Below are 16,349 nucleotides of genomic sequence, written 5' to 3'. Positions count from 1 at the left end.
GATTGAAACCCAATGAACTTTTTTAAAGTAATTGCTGATATGTGTGGGTTGCTTTTTTTTTTTTTTTTTTTTTTTTTTTTTTTTTTTAAGAAACTGTATGTAGTTGAAAGCTGGATGAAGTATGGTTTTCCCCGTCGGGTTATAAGATGAATGTCTGCCAGGCCACAGCTATGGATGGAGAGTAGGAACATCTTGTTACTTAGAAAAGAACTCATTTGTTCTTGATTGAACAAAAGAACTCATTTGTCCTTGTTGAATTCATTTGTTCAAGATAATTAGTGTTCCTAAGCTAGGAAATGTGAGTTTCTAGTTTTTGAACATCCTAAAAGTATCATTTTTTAAAACTATTGAAATTGAAGATATTGCACAGAATCTGGAAGCCTACCTTTTAATGCACCAGATGTCCCCAAACTATCACATATCTATTACCTCCATTAACCACTAGTGTCAAATACCAAAAGTAGCCTTTGTTCTTGAATAATAATAGACTTTAAGTGATAGCTATATTCACATTGCTTCCACTTTAGCAAGTGATTATTCATCCATATGGCTAAGTAAAATGTTTCTACGTGTTCATTTTGAAATTTTGGATGCCAGCAATGGATTCCAGATACTATGCAGACCATGAAATGAGGCATACTCCCTTTCTTTCTAATCATTAGCTCCATATTTCTAATTAGACAATTTAATTAGAAGATGCTAGTCATGCTCTAAGGAAGGGTAGTGGGCCAGGCTAAAGTTCAGCAGACAGCAGGACATTCTGTAACAAGCAAGAGCTTAGTGGATGTGCATTTAGCCTTTTGAACTGTTACATGCCTTTACAGGAGGAAATAATTTACTGAACATATCCCTTTAGCTAATGAATGTGCCTCTAAAACAGTCATTTATTCCCTGATTCAGGAAGGAGCTGGCCTCTTAGTTTCTGCCCTGCTTTCTGTGGGCTGGTAGAGCTGTGGGGCTGTATGGGTAGCTTTCACAAAGTTAGCAATGTCCACTCCCAGTTCCAGCCCAAGTCCACTTTATACAACAGCAAAAGAAACACATACTCTCTTATTTACTGAACATTTCAAACCATAAAATTGGTAATATATAGAATGACAAAACTTAATTGGTAATAAGAAAAATGGCTTATTATAAGTGGGATAACTCAATTCAGAGTCACAGAACTCTGAATTGGAAAGGACCCTGAATAAATCCTGAGCTGCGAAATTGGGGTCCGAAGAGACGGAGTCCCGAGGCTGGTTCCTGGCTGCAGCTGGCACGCTTCCCTGCGGTGCCACCACCCCAGCCCCGCCCCGGGCCCCAGGAAGGAAGTCTGAGGTGCAGCTGCCCACTGTTAAGTGCTGTTTCCCCTGTCTTAAATTCCCACCAAAAAGGTAAAAGGAAAAATACCCCACAATATCACCTTTACTCTAAATTTTACCCAGTCTATAGAGAAGTATTGTTTAGCTTGGCGACGAGCACAATCATGTCAAACTAGTGATCAGGTACAATCACAAAGCTTCAGATTGCTTAGAAAACATATGGAATGTGATTTTATAGTCGTGACTATTTCAAGATTTATAGTCTGATTATGGAAAGATCCAAACTTTTAAGTGGAGTATGACCCTCTGTTTGTGTGTAGGCTTCTGAGTGCTGAGCAAATTGAGGCAGTTAAGTGGGGAGACTCCAGGTCCCCTACAGAACTCAGTGGTCAGCCATCAGTCAGAGTAGGGTTTCCCAGCACAAGAATAGTCCCTAATGATGCACTTTCTCAGTAAACGAGAAAGCCGGTAAATGCGAGAAAGATGGGGATACCTGACAAAAATCTGAAGAAGAAATAAAGATGTCCAGGAGATTCTAATTCAGGTCCCTCAAGTTCTTTGCAGCCTCTTAGTCTAATTTCCCAAGGCTTGCTACTGGAGGCACTTTTGTCTTTAAGATTCTGCAGGTACCAAATAACTAGGTTGGAAGTTTAGTGCAATTACAAATAAATAAGCGCATTCCTGGAACAGGTGAAAGTGAGCCATGGCACGTACAACTTCAGTGGCTTCGTCGCGGTAAATCCCCGGGACAGTGAAAAGGATCGACTCTGTGTAACCTGAAGAACAACTGCGCTGGTCGCGGCCCTCTGCCACCTCTGCCACCTTCACATCTCTTACGGGCAGGTTCAGTCAGCATTTCTGGATTGTAAGCTGATTTGTTTTCAGTGGAAATGCCCTTCTAGGGTATGCAGGGCTATTACATCGTCAATGCTCTCCACCTACCCATGAAGTTGTTACCTAGAATAAAACAGAATGTGTTGGAATGCAAATGTGAGTCTAAAGGGATCTCTAGAAATGGACAGATCTTTTCAAAGATGCTGTGATCCATCTCTGTACCTGAAAAATCACAGAAACACAGGCTAACCCTTCTGTTCTTTAAAGACTCAAAAGATCTATTACTTATGTGCTTTAGCTAGGGAAAAATTTAAACAGCAGGAATAATCCCCTTCAAATGGAGTGCATAGGCCGGGGCCACACCATGTGCCACGTCGTGGCCAGCACGGGTCTTCAGTTCCACGCAGCCAGCTCCGGAAGCTTGCTTCCCTCTCATCACCTGAGGACTCACTCCCTACCTCTTCTGAAATCGGAGCTAGCATAGTGGGGGTGACTTAGCTTTCCCATGCCTGATGTGGGTACAGGTTAGCTGTGTGCAGGAAGCCTTTGGGAGCAACAAAATGAACAAGGCAAGGCTCACTGGGCCCGACTATCTGCCTCCTAGGAAGCTGGCTACACCAGGCAGCAGAAGACACAGCAGCAGGGGCGGGAAGAAGGGAGCTGTACCCTGGAACCAGGCCTGCACGCTCCACGGTTCTGAGGGTCACTGTGTGAGTCTCTGGAGCTTTGCTGAGGTGGTAGCCTCTTGGGAATCCTGGGAGTGGTTATATACCTCCATGACTTATTTTCCTCAGAATTTATCCAAAGCTAGGCCTTTCTGTCCCTGACCACAGTGCTTTTGTCCCACTCTCATAGTAGTTGCTTTTCCATTATTTCAGTTCCATTTCGGTTCCATTTGTTCACAGCACCCAGTACTGGTGGAAAGCTTGGGTGGTTTGCCTGAAGCCACAATGGCAGCATTCTAGTGCACTCCTCTCATCACCCCTGCCCCCCCCCCATTGCCTGCTTCTCTTGCAACAGCAGATTCGCACACACGCCAGACTGGCTCGTCTGAGCCACCACCTCAGTTGCATCAGGCCCCAGTTCTCGTCACAAGTACTCCACCTTCTTTCTTTGCCATCCCATCCCCCGTCCCTCCTTCAGGTCTTGATCACGCGCCCCCAAGCTGCTGCGGGGACACAGCCTCACTGTCCTTGAGATGACACCTGTCCCTGCACTCCACCTTTCCCCACCTGCCATTCAAACTGCATCCTCTGTCCTCACCTTCTAGGCCAGCCCAGCCTTGAGGTTCCCCCATTCCTGCCCCTCCCCTAGGGCTGACCCACCTGGAAGGTTCTCCCTGCTGCTCCCTGGCCTCTGCCCTCACACTCCAGCCCAGATGTGGCCTGTAGTCCTACAACTAATGCCGTGGCCCTCGGCCATGAAACGTGCAGGCCTGGTCCTGGCTTACAGGCAAGGCTCATGGCTTCCTTCTGCTTGTGCCAGGACAGGTCTGCTTGCTGCGTCCCCTGCTGTCCAGCGTAGCCAGTTCCTTCACTAAGGGAAACATCCTGGGAGAGGCAGCATGGTACTGGGGGCGGGGGTAAATAAGAGTAGGCTCAAGTCAGATGCACGTGCCTTCTAGCTGTGTGGCCCCAGGCAAATCACCCCGTCCGGTACCAGCTTCCCTGGTGAGGAACAGCCCCCGCTGTTGGCATTTCTCAGGACAGGTGCGGAGTGCCTGGCATAACGATGAGAGTTGTGCAGTTGCCCTTGCTGTGCTCGGTGCTTTGTTCCCGCTGCCCGTGTTGCAGCCGGGGCAGGGCCTCCCCAGGGCCCACAGCATCTCTGCCTTAGGTCAGTCCAGCAGGGAATGGACAGCGTCTTTACCAGCACCTTCTAGTAGAATTATGATACATAATGCAGGAGACATACTGCTGACTTCCTAGTAGCCACATTGAAAAGGAAAAAGAAACAGGTGGTATTTTTTTTTAATAATTTAGTTTCTTTTTAACCCAACAGTTCTACATTACTACTTTATAAGCAGTATAACAATTATTAATGAGATGTTCTACAGTCATTTTTTTGTACCAGGTCTTCATAATTTAGTGTGCATTTTATACTTACAGCACATCTTAGTTTGGACTAGCCACAGTTCAAGTTTCAGTAGCTACATGTGGCTGGCAGCTACTCTACAGCACAAGACACACCCGCACTATGCTGGGGCAGAAGTAACGTTAATAAGGCATGAGGTGCATGGCTTTAATGGACGGGGATGCAGATGACCATATTGTGACAGGATGTAGTAACCACAGCATCTTGACATTTTTACTTTTTCCAACAAAATCATCACAGAAGTTAATAAAAATCATATTGGAATTAGACGAGAGCTTCTGAGAAGAAATGGAGAAGTGTTTTTGCTAGATCCAGAGTGTTTCAGCCAGAGACTTGTAGGGAATACATTGGAGGCAGGTGCTAGGATCAGGCAGGGCCCTAGATTCAGAGGCTTACAGTCTTGCTTGGCTGAGTTTATGAGGCACATACTCTGACCCTTGGGTGCAATCTGCAGGCTTGATGTTTTATATTTTAAATAGTAGTCTATTATTTCTACCTACTTAAGTCAAGAATGCTTGGTGGGTATGCACAACACCATTCTGTTCCATAGAGTCCATAAATGCACAATGCCAGGAGGGGTGAAAGCATTGACCAGGAAGTGTTCCTGACCCGAGAGAGCTGAAGTAGAGTTATGATAGTGATTTGTTATGACACTCACTCTGTGGCAGGAACAATGGGGGCAAGGCCTATCTGTCTATTCTTTGACTAAATGCTCTCCACACCCCAAAGGCATGGGTAGTTTAACTTACCTCATAGACATCATGTGAATGAGCATGGCTAAAACAGGAATGTCAGACCCTGGCTGGTTGGCTCAGTGGTAGAGCATCGACTCGGCGTATGGACATCCTGAATTTGATTCCCATTCAGGGCACACAAGAGAAGCGACCATCTACTTTCTCCCCCCTCCCCCTTCTCTCTATCTATATCTCTCTCTTCCTTCCACAGCTATGACTCGGTTGAAGCAAGTTGGCCCCAGGTGCTGACGATGGCTCCATGGCCTTGCCTCAGACACTAAAAATAGCTCGGTTGCCAAGCAACAGAGCAATGGCCACTGATGGGCAGAGCATCTTCGGGGGGGGGGGGGTTGATTTGGTTCGCTGGTGGAAACCGGTCAGGGTGCATGCAGGCAGGCTGTCAGTTTGCCTCCCTGCTTCTCACTTAAGAAAAAATAAAAAAAACAGTAATGTCAAGAACAGACAGAATGAGAGCAACGTGAAAAAACACAGGAGCATGTCCACAGATGATATTTGAAGTTCACTGGGACTTTTGGTTTTTTGTTTTTTCTCTTTTAATGTTCATAAACACTTATGGGCTTTTTGTGGGTTTTTTTGCAGAAATTAGGGAACAGAATAAATGTAATGCTATGTAAAAAATAACGGTTTTTTATTTCTTTTATATTAAAAAGAGAAGCAATTGTTTCGAGTGTATATAAGTGTCCTACCAGAGAAATTCCATTTTTCCAAATGTTCTTTGTTTGGTTTTTAAAGTTCTTTAAAAAGTCATTTTTTAAAATAGTGCTCTTATTTTAATTAATCAGTAAAATCAGTCTCTAATTTGACTATAAAATTATCAGTTGGCCATTAGAATAAGCTAGAAAGCTAGTTTTAAATGTGAGCTCTTTGACATTTTATGAACTTGACTCCAATGGCAAGAGAAGTGAAGGCAAAGATAAATGAATGGGACTACATCAGAATAAAAAGTTTTTGCTCAGCAAGAGAAACTGATATAAAAATAAACAGACAGCCAACTAAATGGGAAATGATATTTTCAAACAACAGCTCTGATAAGGGCCTAATATCCAAAATTTACAAAGAATTCATAAAACTCAACAACAAACAAACAAACAATCCAATTAAAAAATGGGAAGAGGACATGAACAGACACTTCTCCCAGGAAGAGATACAAATGGCCAACAGATATATGAAAAGATGCTCAGCTTCATTAGTTATTAGAGAAATGCAAATCAAAACTACAATGAGATACCACCTCACTCCTGTTAGATTAGCTATTATCAACAAGACGGGTAATAGCAAATGTTGGAGAGGCTGTGGAGAAAAAGGAACCCTCATTCACTGTTGGTGGGACTGTAAAGTAGTACAACCATTATGGAGGAAAGTATGGTGGTTCCTCAAAAAACTGCAAATAGAACTACCTTATGACCCAGCAATCCCTCTACTGGGTATATACCCCAAAACCTCAGAAACATTGATACGTGAAGACACATGTAGCCCCATGTTCATTGCAGCACTGTTCACAGTGGCCAAGACATGGAAACCACCAAAAAGCCCTTCAATAGAAGACTGGATAAAGAAGATGTGGCACATATACACTATGGAATACTACTCAGCCATAAGAAATGATGACATCAGATCATTTACAGCAAAATGGTGGGATCTTGATAACATTATAAGGAGTGAAATAAGTAAATCAGAAAAAAACAAGAACTACATGATTCCATACATTGGTGGAACATAAAAATGAGACTAAGAGACATGGACAAGAGTGTGGTGGTTACCAAGGGTGGGGGGAGGGAGGCCATGGGAGGGAGGGAGGGAGAGAGTTAGGGGGAGGGGGAGGGGCACAGAGAACTAGATAGAGGGTGGCGGAGGACAATCTGACTTTGGGCGAGGGGTTTGCAACATAATTTAATGACAAAATAACCTAGACATGTTTTCTTTGAATATATGTACCCTGATTTATTAATGTCATCCCATTACCATTAATAAAAATTTATTATTAAAAAAAATAAAAAATAAATAAATGTGAGCTCTTTGAAAATTCTGCCGCATGGGATTTATGGGAAATGGTATATTACTTTATTCATCCTTTGTGGGGAAAGGGAACTTTCATCTCTCACGGCAGTAGTTCATTGTGACTATTGCTTAAAATTGTGTGTACTTTTTCCTGCTGTAGAGAATAAGCAACATTAAGAAATTCCCTAATATTTTCTAAATAAGTTTATATGTATATATTTTTAGTCCTCACAACAAATAGCTGATTGCTTTAAATTAAATAAAAACCTCGGGCTTTCTAAACCAAATTATAGTTTATTTTTAAGTTTCTCTTTGAGAACCAGGAAATAGTGCAGTATGCTGCTTAATATTTTTTAAGCAAATTGTGCATTGGGATGTTGGACCTGGAAGTTTATCATGTTGATGGAAACTGCTGCTCCCAGAGCTCTGCATTTCCTCATCAGTCTTGCTGTGCCTGGGAGTGAGTGTATTTTCTATTCATTACCTGCTGCTCTAGCAGTGGTCTCCCTGACCCATTAAATGAAGCCCTGGACAGACTGAGTGAAGATAACATTGTTTTATTATTACCTTGGTGAGGTGGAGTGCACACAGGTATTATTAGCTGGCCTTAAGAGTAGTGCTTTTTACTTTGCGTAGAAAAGCCAAATTAATCATTCTATAGCTAAGCCTTTTAAATTTAATTGAACCTTCTTCATTCAATATTGGTTGATCAGAACAGGTTGTTTTGGTTTTCCATAACCTTATTTTTTAAATAAAAAGTGGGAAAGAAAAGCCAATACCTTGAGACTTGCTTTGATGTTTGAAATTGCCAGTTAAATCCACACCAAATGTTGTAGCTCTTTGCGTCACACCGTTAAGTGCAGGATTAGTGAGATGATATAATTTACAGTGCAGATGATAAAGCTGCCTGTGTGGGGATCCCTTAAATGCCACCAACTTAGTAAGAATAGAATCCCCCCTCCTTTTTCTGGTCAAGAATAATTTTGAACATTTTTTGAAGTTGCAGAAATCAAAGTCTGAATTTCTATAAGACTAGTTTTATGACCAGTGAGTCAGCTCAGTGTATGGAAAGGTAGCATAGTCAGCTTATCTACTGAAGGGTCACATATTTTTAACAATTTAACATTTGTAATTGGACAACACTGGTTCTTTCTGTTTGCGGTTGGTGAAATGGGGATTCTGGCATGTTCATTCTAGGAGACAGAGCAGCAATGGGATTCTTCTATCCCCGTAGCTAGGGCTGGTAGTTCCAGCAACCGCCTGTTTGACCTTCATGTGCAAGGCAGGCAAAACTATGCTGGCAAATTCCCTTAAAGATCCAGAACATTGCTTTGACCCTCACCCTATAGTTATAGACCTTAAAGACACTCCTGAATACTGAGTTTTCAGAAAAGGCATGAAAGGGAGACAATACCTACAAACTAAGTCTGACAGTCAAGGAAATAAAAAGGAAATCCAAAGCAAATAAAAGCTATTAAGGTAGATCAATCAATAAATATTTTTGAGTACCTATCATGTTCCCTGCATATGTATAACAGGACATATAAAAAGATGATATAATTTTGTTCCTCAATATATTTGCCTAATAAAATGTAAATTAAAATTAAATTTAGAAAGACAAATGTTCTTCAGCCATTAAAAAAATCATATAAAATTTTAAGCTTACAAAATAAGTGGGAAGTCAGTTTGTGCAACTTGGTTCTTTAAGGCATTATTCGTAAAACACACAATTCCTGGAACAGAGTAAAACCACGGTAAATGACCATTTCACTGTTTATATTGATTTATGGACATTTATGCTGTTCAGTCCCACGTAGAGGTAAAGGCTAATAGCAAACAGTAGATGATATATACAGGAGTGCGTAAAAGTACTTTTATAGTTGTTCTTATGGAAAAAACAAATGCAGGTTATAACTATTACAATGAATAAATAATAAAACAAAAATAAATTCTGTTTCACATACTCAGAATGGTAAACCTGCTTTTGCCCACCCTTGCATTTCCACAGGTCATTCCTGAAGTTTGTGACTCACACCGTTAAATTTTCTGTAGAGAGGTATTTAATTTTTTACCCATGGCCTATATTATGATAGGCTTTACTTTCCATAAACCTTGTCTTACTGGTAACTTTGCTGGAATGAATTTATTCTGTGAAATACTAGAAAACGCATCTCTCCCCTTCCTTACGAGCTTTTGAGGAGTGAAGAATTTGAAAAGCTTTGACAGAGAGATAACTTGTTCCAGTGGCATTAGGGCCCACACGTTGTAAATTGTCAGCAGGGAGTGTGATGAGGTGAGCCTCCCCCACAGTGGGCGCAGGGCCTGTGCTGCCCTGTGGCCGGCTCACGCCACAGCAGGCCCAGCAGCACCCGGGATGAGTATGGTTGGCCTCGTAGAACAGGTCCAAGCCCCGTCCGTGGCACCCGTCTGGGCCTCATCCCAGTCTCCCTTCTGTCTTATCTCCCATCTCCTGGTGTTTGGCTCGGGATAGACCTGCAGAGACTCAGCCTTAGCTCCCAAGTCCCTTCTGTGGTCATTGGTCCACTAATACTTTTCTACTAAGTGCTTTCTCAAAAGTCTTTGGGACATGAAACCGTTTTTTAAACAGAAACACATGATGAAGCCCCTTGTTGAGGATAGATAAGTATGGAGCCACTCTGGGTGGACTGGGTGGGAGCCTGCTGCCAGTTCTTCCCCATTCCTCACATGGCCACCCCTAAGAGTCAGGCAAAAACCCCAGAACCCAGGAGCACAGAGTAAAACCGTTTTTATCATATAGCCAGTTTTCTCAGAATTCATGGAGTAGATCTGCCTGTGGAATTGGTTTGTTTCATAAACACCTGTAGGACTACCTGTTGTGTGCCACAGTTAATTATATAGACAACAACCTGTTGTGGTAGAAAGAATAAGCTTTCAGAGACAAAGCAAGGGCTTTCCTTTCCCTGATTTTGAACTGTCTATATCTCCCTCCCTGTTAGGCCTGACTAAACGGGCTGCTGCTGAGGCAGCAGACCTGAAAGGCTGTGGTTGTGGTGGGCTGTCTGCCCCCAGAGGGTAGGAGCGGAGCGAGGTGAAAGTCCTGGGGAGCAAGGGAATCCCAGTCATCAGCGTGCCCCAGTCAAAGCCACATGAAGGGGGAGAGGGACAGCCGAGCATGGAGCAGAACGCAGGACCCAGAACTTTCCCAGGATAGAGGCCACGCATCAGCCTCCAGTAGCAACCATTCTCCCCTCCCACACATGGACGGGTCGGGCAGGGCTTCGGGCAAGGGATGGCCCTCTCAGTGTGCCGTCCGTGTTGCTTCACTGCCTCTGTTCTAGGCCTCAGCTTTTACCTCTTCCTTTCTTCAAAGAGTGAAAGCTCCTGTCAGCTCTCCTAACCACTCACTCAGACAAGGCCCGGGACTTTCTCCAGGCTCGGCGAAGGCTGAGCAGTTTGCAGGCCGGCTCCTGGGTCGCCAGACCCGCCTTGACTCTGGCCCAGCACTCTCGCTCAGTCCTGTTCACCAGCCTGCCTGCTCCCGCGACACGGGCCCATGTTCCGACTTCTTCCCCTCCAGCGCCAAAACCGTTCTGTGTGTTGGTGGTTCCCAGAGCACTCTACAGACTTGAGCAGCCTGCCAAGGATGCGGTAGGCGCGCAGCGCTCTGAGACCTCAGCCGCAGAGAAACTGCAACATCTCTCTTCCACCTCCTTCCCTCTTACTTCGGAAAGTGCATTGATGTGAAAATGACATTAGAGTAGGTATAATGTTGAATTTGCCCTTATTTCTAAAACAGTAATTATTAGAAAATATGTGTGCTATGACGATAATATAACCCACCTCATAGCTGACACAGAAATGGAGACAATCTAATATGCTGAGAATTTTAATAGCACTTGACTAAGTTGCATTTCAGGTCTTCTGTCCAAGCGATCTTGTTACCAGTTACAGTACGCGTGACTTAACTTAGTGTGAGTGTTGCTTATATCCAGAAGGAGTGGCAATAACATGCACTTCTAAAACACATGGTAACAAAGTGGAAATAGAAATAGCTAAACCTTATCTAGATAAAGGTGAAGCTAATGTAACCCCCTCTGTGCCCGTCAAGTTACTGCGAGCACTCAGCCTGAGCTTCCCAAGAGAAAGCATGATGCACAAAGGCATGTCAGTTTTTTGAGAAAGAGAAATTTTTTCCAAGTTCTAAGTTCTAAAAATTGTCTCATAGAACACTGAATGTAAAGTATAACACAATGAGTGACAATCTCACAATAATCATAGATGCATTATATTGATGGCCTGTGGTTGGATTGCACCCTCACGCTCCCTGCATTGTAAAAGGCACCATTGCCTTGCCTGATAGATACCGAGGCTCTGAAACTTAAGAGCGGGGCTATTGGGACTTTGTCATACTGCCGGAAGCTCACCTATGTTCACTCAGCATTTACCAGAGGTCCGTCCCAGCCTGCTTGCAATAGAATAGGTTTGGAACAGAGTAGACATCAATTAGGACCACTGTGTTGATTTCATTACTGAAACTGCAGGATCTTGGATGATTTGGTTTTTAAAATCTCATTTTCAGGAGTTCTTTGGAATTTATCCTCATGTGATGCTGTCAAGATGACAATCATACGAGATGCTCTCTCGACCTTAACAAACACTGTGATTGTTCCACATTCCGGATGGAATAACTCTTCTTTTGATGATGATCATAAAATTAAATTTCAGACTTCACTCGTTCTGCGTAATACGACAGGTTGCCTGAGGTGAATTCTTTATTCTTTCTAATTATGTGATTAAATAATATGCCATAGGTAAGTTCATTTTAGGAGGATTTACTTCATTTTATTAACACCTAATTAAATTTCCAAGTCTGTTTCAAAATTTAGGCCACTGGACATTGTTATTCTAGGAAGAAAACATCATGACTCAAACAAGTGCCTGAAAGACATTATCTTATACATGACTCTTCTTTTGATTTAATCAAAAGGCCTTTCAGTCTGAAATTCTGTCAAAACTCCTATATCTTCCCATTTAACAGCACTTTTCTGGTTACCACATTCTGATTGTTAATGTGCTTATAGCCTAGTGTTTTAAGTTCAAAATGTGATGGTCAAAACATTTTTGCCTATTAGAGGAGTGCAAAAGAGGTGTGTGGTTTAAATAATTACTGGGTTTGAGTTTTATAAATAAATGAAAATGAGCGTAAAGAGTATTTTCAGTCATTATCTTTAGCATGTAGAATACATAAAGCCCCCCCTAAGTGTGCACAATATTACTCATTATTTGCCATTAACACTCATCAGCTCTATTTTTACCCAGCCTCCCAGGCTGACAATGAATGCCTCAGGAACTGGAAACAGAAGTCTTGGGACAGAGTAGCATAGTGACAATGAGAGTGGGCTCTGGCCTCAGCCTAGCTTCCCATCCCGCTCTGAGCCTCAGTTTTCCATCTTTAGTGATAATAGTACCACCTCAGAATTGTGAATAATCAGCTGGTATAAAGTTCTTAGTGTTGTATCTGACACTCCGTGATGGCAGTTTGAGGTCTAAACATCTCTACAACAGAGATCTTGGAAGAGGGGGTGGGAGGGGCCTGGGCTGCTGCTCTGAAGTCTTCCACTCTGTGACAGGTGACTGTCAGCACCCATTGCTAAGGGCGGATGGCATGAGTCAGGACCCTCGAATACAGGCCCGCTCACATCACCTGCTAATCATTTGTGGAAGCAGCATCTCCTCTCTTTCCACACGGTCATCCAGGGAGGCTGGGATCACTCTGCAGCCAGCCTGCCAGGCTTCCGGGAAAGCCCAGAGGGCAGGATACATGCTCAGGCTCCCCAGGGGTGCATGAATTTAAACATTTGGTGAATGCCTTCCTGGTAAAATCAATGATGAACAAGATTTTAAAATAGGGTGATGTCATAGGTATTAGGTGATTACTGTGATGCTCAGATGGTGTCTCAGGAGGTGAAATTTAAACCATAGATCTGAAATACCATAGGAGCCCCTCACTTGAGGGTGGGGCATCGGGAGGAGGGGTTCTGAGCAGTGATGGGCAGTGGGAAGACTCTGGGGCAGGAATGAGCTTGCAGCTAGAATTTAATGGTCAAGGCGCAGAGTGGAATCGGATTATGTAGGATTGTTTAAATCAAAGAAGGAGTTTACACATTATTCTAAGTGCCATGGGAAACCATTGGATTGTTTAATCATGGGAGTGCTGGGGCTGGTTTCTGGCTGCAATGTGGGAAACAGAATGGGCAGCAATGGAGACAGAAGACGAGGCTGCTGCAGCGAGTGAGCCAGACTGATGGCAGTGGCCTAGACTAGGCCCGGAGAGTGTCAGCAGGTGGGCAGGGCGTAGTTTGTGGAGGAGCTGACAGGGTTTGCTAATAGACTGAATATCAGTTGTGACGGAAAGGGAGGAAAGAAGAATAACACCTAGATCTTTAGCTGGAGCACCTGTCAGGGACAAGAAAGGGTGGCGGGGTGAGCAGCTGAGAGTGTTGGCCATGTCCATTTTCAAATGTTTAATTAGCTATTCATGTGGTTACGTCATGGAAACAGTTGGATGAATGAGTCTGGAGTTCTCTAGAGAGATGAGGTTAAATATACACGTTTGAGAGTTAAGGGTCCGTATGTGGTGTTAAAGCCAAGGCCACCTAGGAGAGTGCAGAGATGAAGACGGGAAGGGGCCAGAGTAGCCCTCGGCACTCCAGAGGGACCTGCAGGTGGAAGCCCTGAGAGGGAAAGGCAGCAGGATGGAAGGAACCAGAGGAGCAAGGGGCCAGGAGCTCCCAGAGGAATGGAGGAGCGCAGCTCTCAAGGGCTAAGCGGTACCCCAAGGGAAGAGCAGAGGAGAGGTAATGGCCCCCAAAAAATAAAGAGAAAAAGAAAAATCTTAAAATTTGCAAAATCTCAGCGTTCCAAGAATCTCATTATTGGAACATAAAATAGATCCTTATAATTTGATATCAATTCATGAAGGAAAAGTGATATCAAAGTTTCAATATGGATGAGACCTAAAACAATTTTCAGGGTTTTTTTAATAATTGAAAAGATGACAAAAATTGCAGCATAAGCAAATGTCTGTATTTAACTTGAATGTTTATACCAGAAATGATAGGCTTCCTGTGTTTGTTTGAGAAACGTGTATGACTACCCACTGCATGTAAAAGTTATAATAGTCACAGGGACTGGAAGGACCTTCCGGCCTAACGAGGGGGTAATGCATGGAAAAATAAGAAGCATGGCTAACAAACACGCACTTTTCTAATTGCTTTATATGTAGCAGCTCTCGCTTCCTCACAACATCCTGATGAAGTGGTGATTATTATTCTCCCCTCATATGAGACAAGCCCCAAAAATCATTCTTTTAGGAGGTTAGAAAGTGGCATGTCACAAGAGAAATACTCCTGCTCCCTTCTGTGTGTGTGGGTCATGGTGAGCTCGCTATTGCGAGCTGTCAGGTTGCTAAAATGTAAGGCCCCCGAAAGCCTGCTCAAACAGACCCACTCAGATCAGTAAGGTAGGGCTCCGTGACTAACAAGAGAGCTGTTGATCTCAGCAGCTCCCACATGTCTCTGCCCATTTAGGAACCTCAGCTCCGCGGGGGAGGAGGCCCGGAAGCAAATGCGGTCCTGTGATGGGCTGGTGGACTCGCTGCTGTACGTGATCCACACGTGTGTGAACACATCCGATTACGATAGCAAGGTCAGTGCCTGCCTGGCTGTGAGGGGCACCGCGACAGATGGCAGCCGCTGCCCATCACTGCTGTCTGCATGCCAGGGACTCTGCAGTTCTTGAGCCTGTCCTCCTCATTAGGCTACACTCCAGATTAAAGGGAGGGTCTCTGTAAAAATTACAAGCTAGCAGGAACATGGTGACTTGAGAAAAGAACCATGAACACTCAGGATTCTCTGTGCTAAAGGATGGGCGGGTGGCAGGGCCCGACTTTCCCTGCGGTTCTCCTGGACCCCTTGTTGAGGTGATTGCCCCTGTGGCTGTTCTCTCCAATTCTGTATCCCTCCTGCCGGAATCAGATCCGTCTGTACCTGAGTATCTACTGGAAGCGTTCCTGCTCGAGGCACAGTAGCCTTCGTGCGTCCACAGCCCTGACCCAGCACCAGCTGTGCAGGCTGCCTGTATACCCCGTCCTGGCCCTTCCCCTCCCCCTCAGTCATGCTGTTTGTTCCCAGCGTGAGCTCCTCAGCCTCCCTCTTGTTTTCTCCGTCCCTGTCCTAGCACAGGGCAGTTTCCCCATCATTTTTCAGCTGTGACTGCCATCCAGGATTTATCCCAGCAACAGGGCCTGAGGGAGTTGGAACTGAAAGTGTCTGGAGTTCAAGGCAGGCTGGGCACTTGGTATTCACCGTGGGCTGGACCAGTAGAGTGCTTACGAAGTCCTTGGGTTGTAAGTGTGGGTCTGACAGAGAGAAGAATGATGAGTTGTAGGCTCGGAGGGAAGATGAGGAGGAGCTCAGTGATGGCCAAGTTTTTATTTGGGCCTTACTGAATCACCACATCTGGAAGTGAAATTGGGAGGAGTAAGCAAGTTGAAAGGGGAGCTTGCTGAGCAAAAGCTGAACTTGATGTTAGACACTCAGTGAAGTGACAGTTGGCCTTCCAATTAGAGGTGTGATATAGACTATAAGGAGCGCAAGACCATGCACAGAAGGCAAGATGTCAGCAGAGAAAACAGATCATGGAACTTGCCACAAAGGGAGGGGAGAGCTGGAAGATGGAAGGAGATAAGCAGGGACTTGGGGGAGGGGCAGTTTCCAGAGAGGGGGCTGCTCGCACCTGTTGTTATGGTGAGGGTTTCTGGTGGGAGGGAGGGGCTCTGGCTGCTGGACTGCATTTCTACAGCTCCAGCTGCCCTGGAGCGGGAACACCGGGCGCCTTCTCTTCCAGGGCCTCGCACAGTTTAGTCAGTGTGAAATCAGACCTTCAGATGCTCTGAGGAGGGCTCTGCACTGACAAGTGGGTATTCCTTAGAAGTTCTAGTATCATAACTCTCTTTAGATTGTTTCAGGTTCCCATAAGAGGAAGCAGTTCTTTCATATTCCATTTTTGTTTAGTTTCACTGGCGTTCTACACAGAAGCATTTTGCACTAATGCGCTACAGTGGTTTTAATTACACGCTGCGTTGGGTTTCAGACAGTGGAGAACTGCGTGTGCACCCTGAGGAACCTGTCCTATCGGCTGGAACTGGAGGTCCCTCAGGCCCGGCTGCTGGGGCTGAATGAGCTGGATGACTTAGGAAAAGAGTCGCCCAGCAAAGACTCGGAGCCAAGCTGCTGGGGGAAGAAGAAGAAAAAGAAAAAGAGAACACCACAAGAGGATCAAGTTAGTATTTTATTTGACATAAAACTAAAGCTTCCTTCTT

General features: G+C 44.4%; 1 protein-coding gene across 18 annotated transcripts in view; it reads left to right on the top strand.

The window, feature by feature from the left end:
- PKP4 (plakophilin 4) overlaps positions 1–16,349 on the top strand; it is a 272,470-nt gene that overhangs the window by 234,930 nt on the left and 21,191 nt on the right. For all 18 annotated transcript variants that reach the window (XM_066278742.1, XM_066278740.1, XM_066278741.1 and 15 more), the window contains 3 exons: positions 11,547–11,730; positions 14,557–14,674; positions 16,121–16,309. In XM_066278742.1, coding sequence (XP_066134839.1) covers positions 11,547–11,730; positions 14,557–14,674; positions 16,121–16,309 — 491 coding nt within the window. The remainder of the gene's footprint in view (positions 1–11,546; positions 11,731–14,556; positions 14,675–16,120; positions 16,310–16,349) is intronic.

The sequence above is a fragment of the Saccopteryx bilineata genome, chromosome 5, assembly GCF_036850765.1.
Source record: "Saccopteryx bilineata isolate mSacBil1 chromosome 5, mSacBil1_pri_phased_curated, whole genome shotgun sequence".
Taxonomy (NCBI): Eukaryota; Metazoa; Chordata; class Mammalia; order Chiroptera; family Emballonuridae; genus Saccopteryx; species Saccopteryx bilineata.
This window is presented reverse-complemented; position numbering and strand designations above follow the sequence as displayed.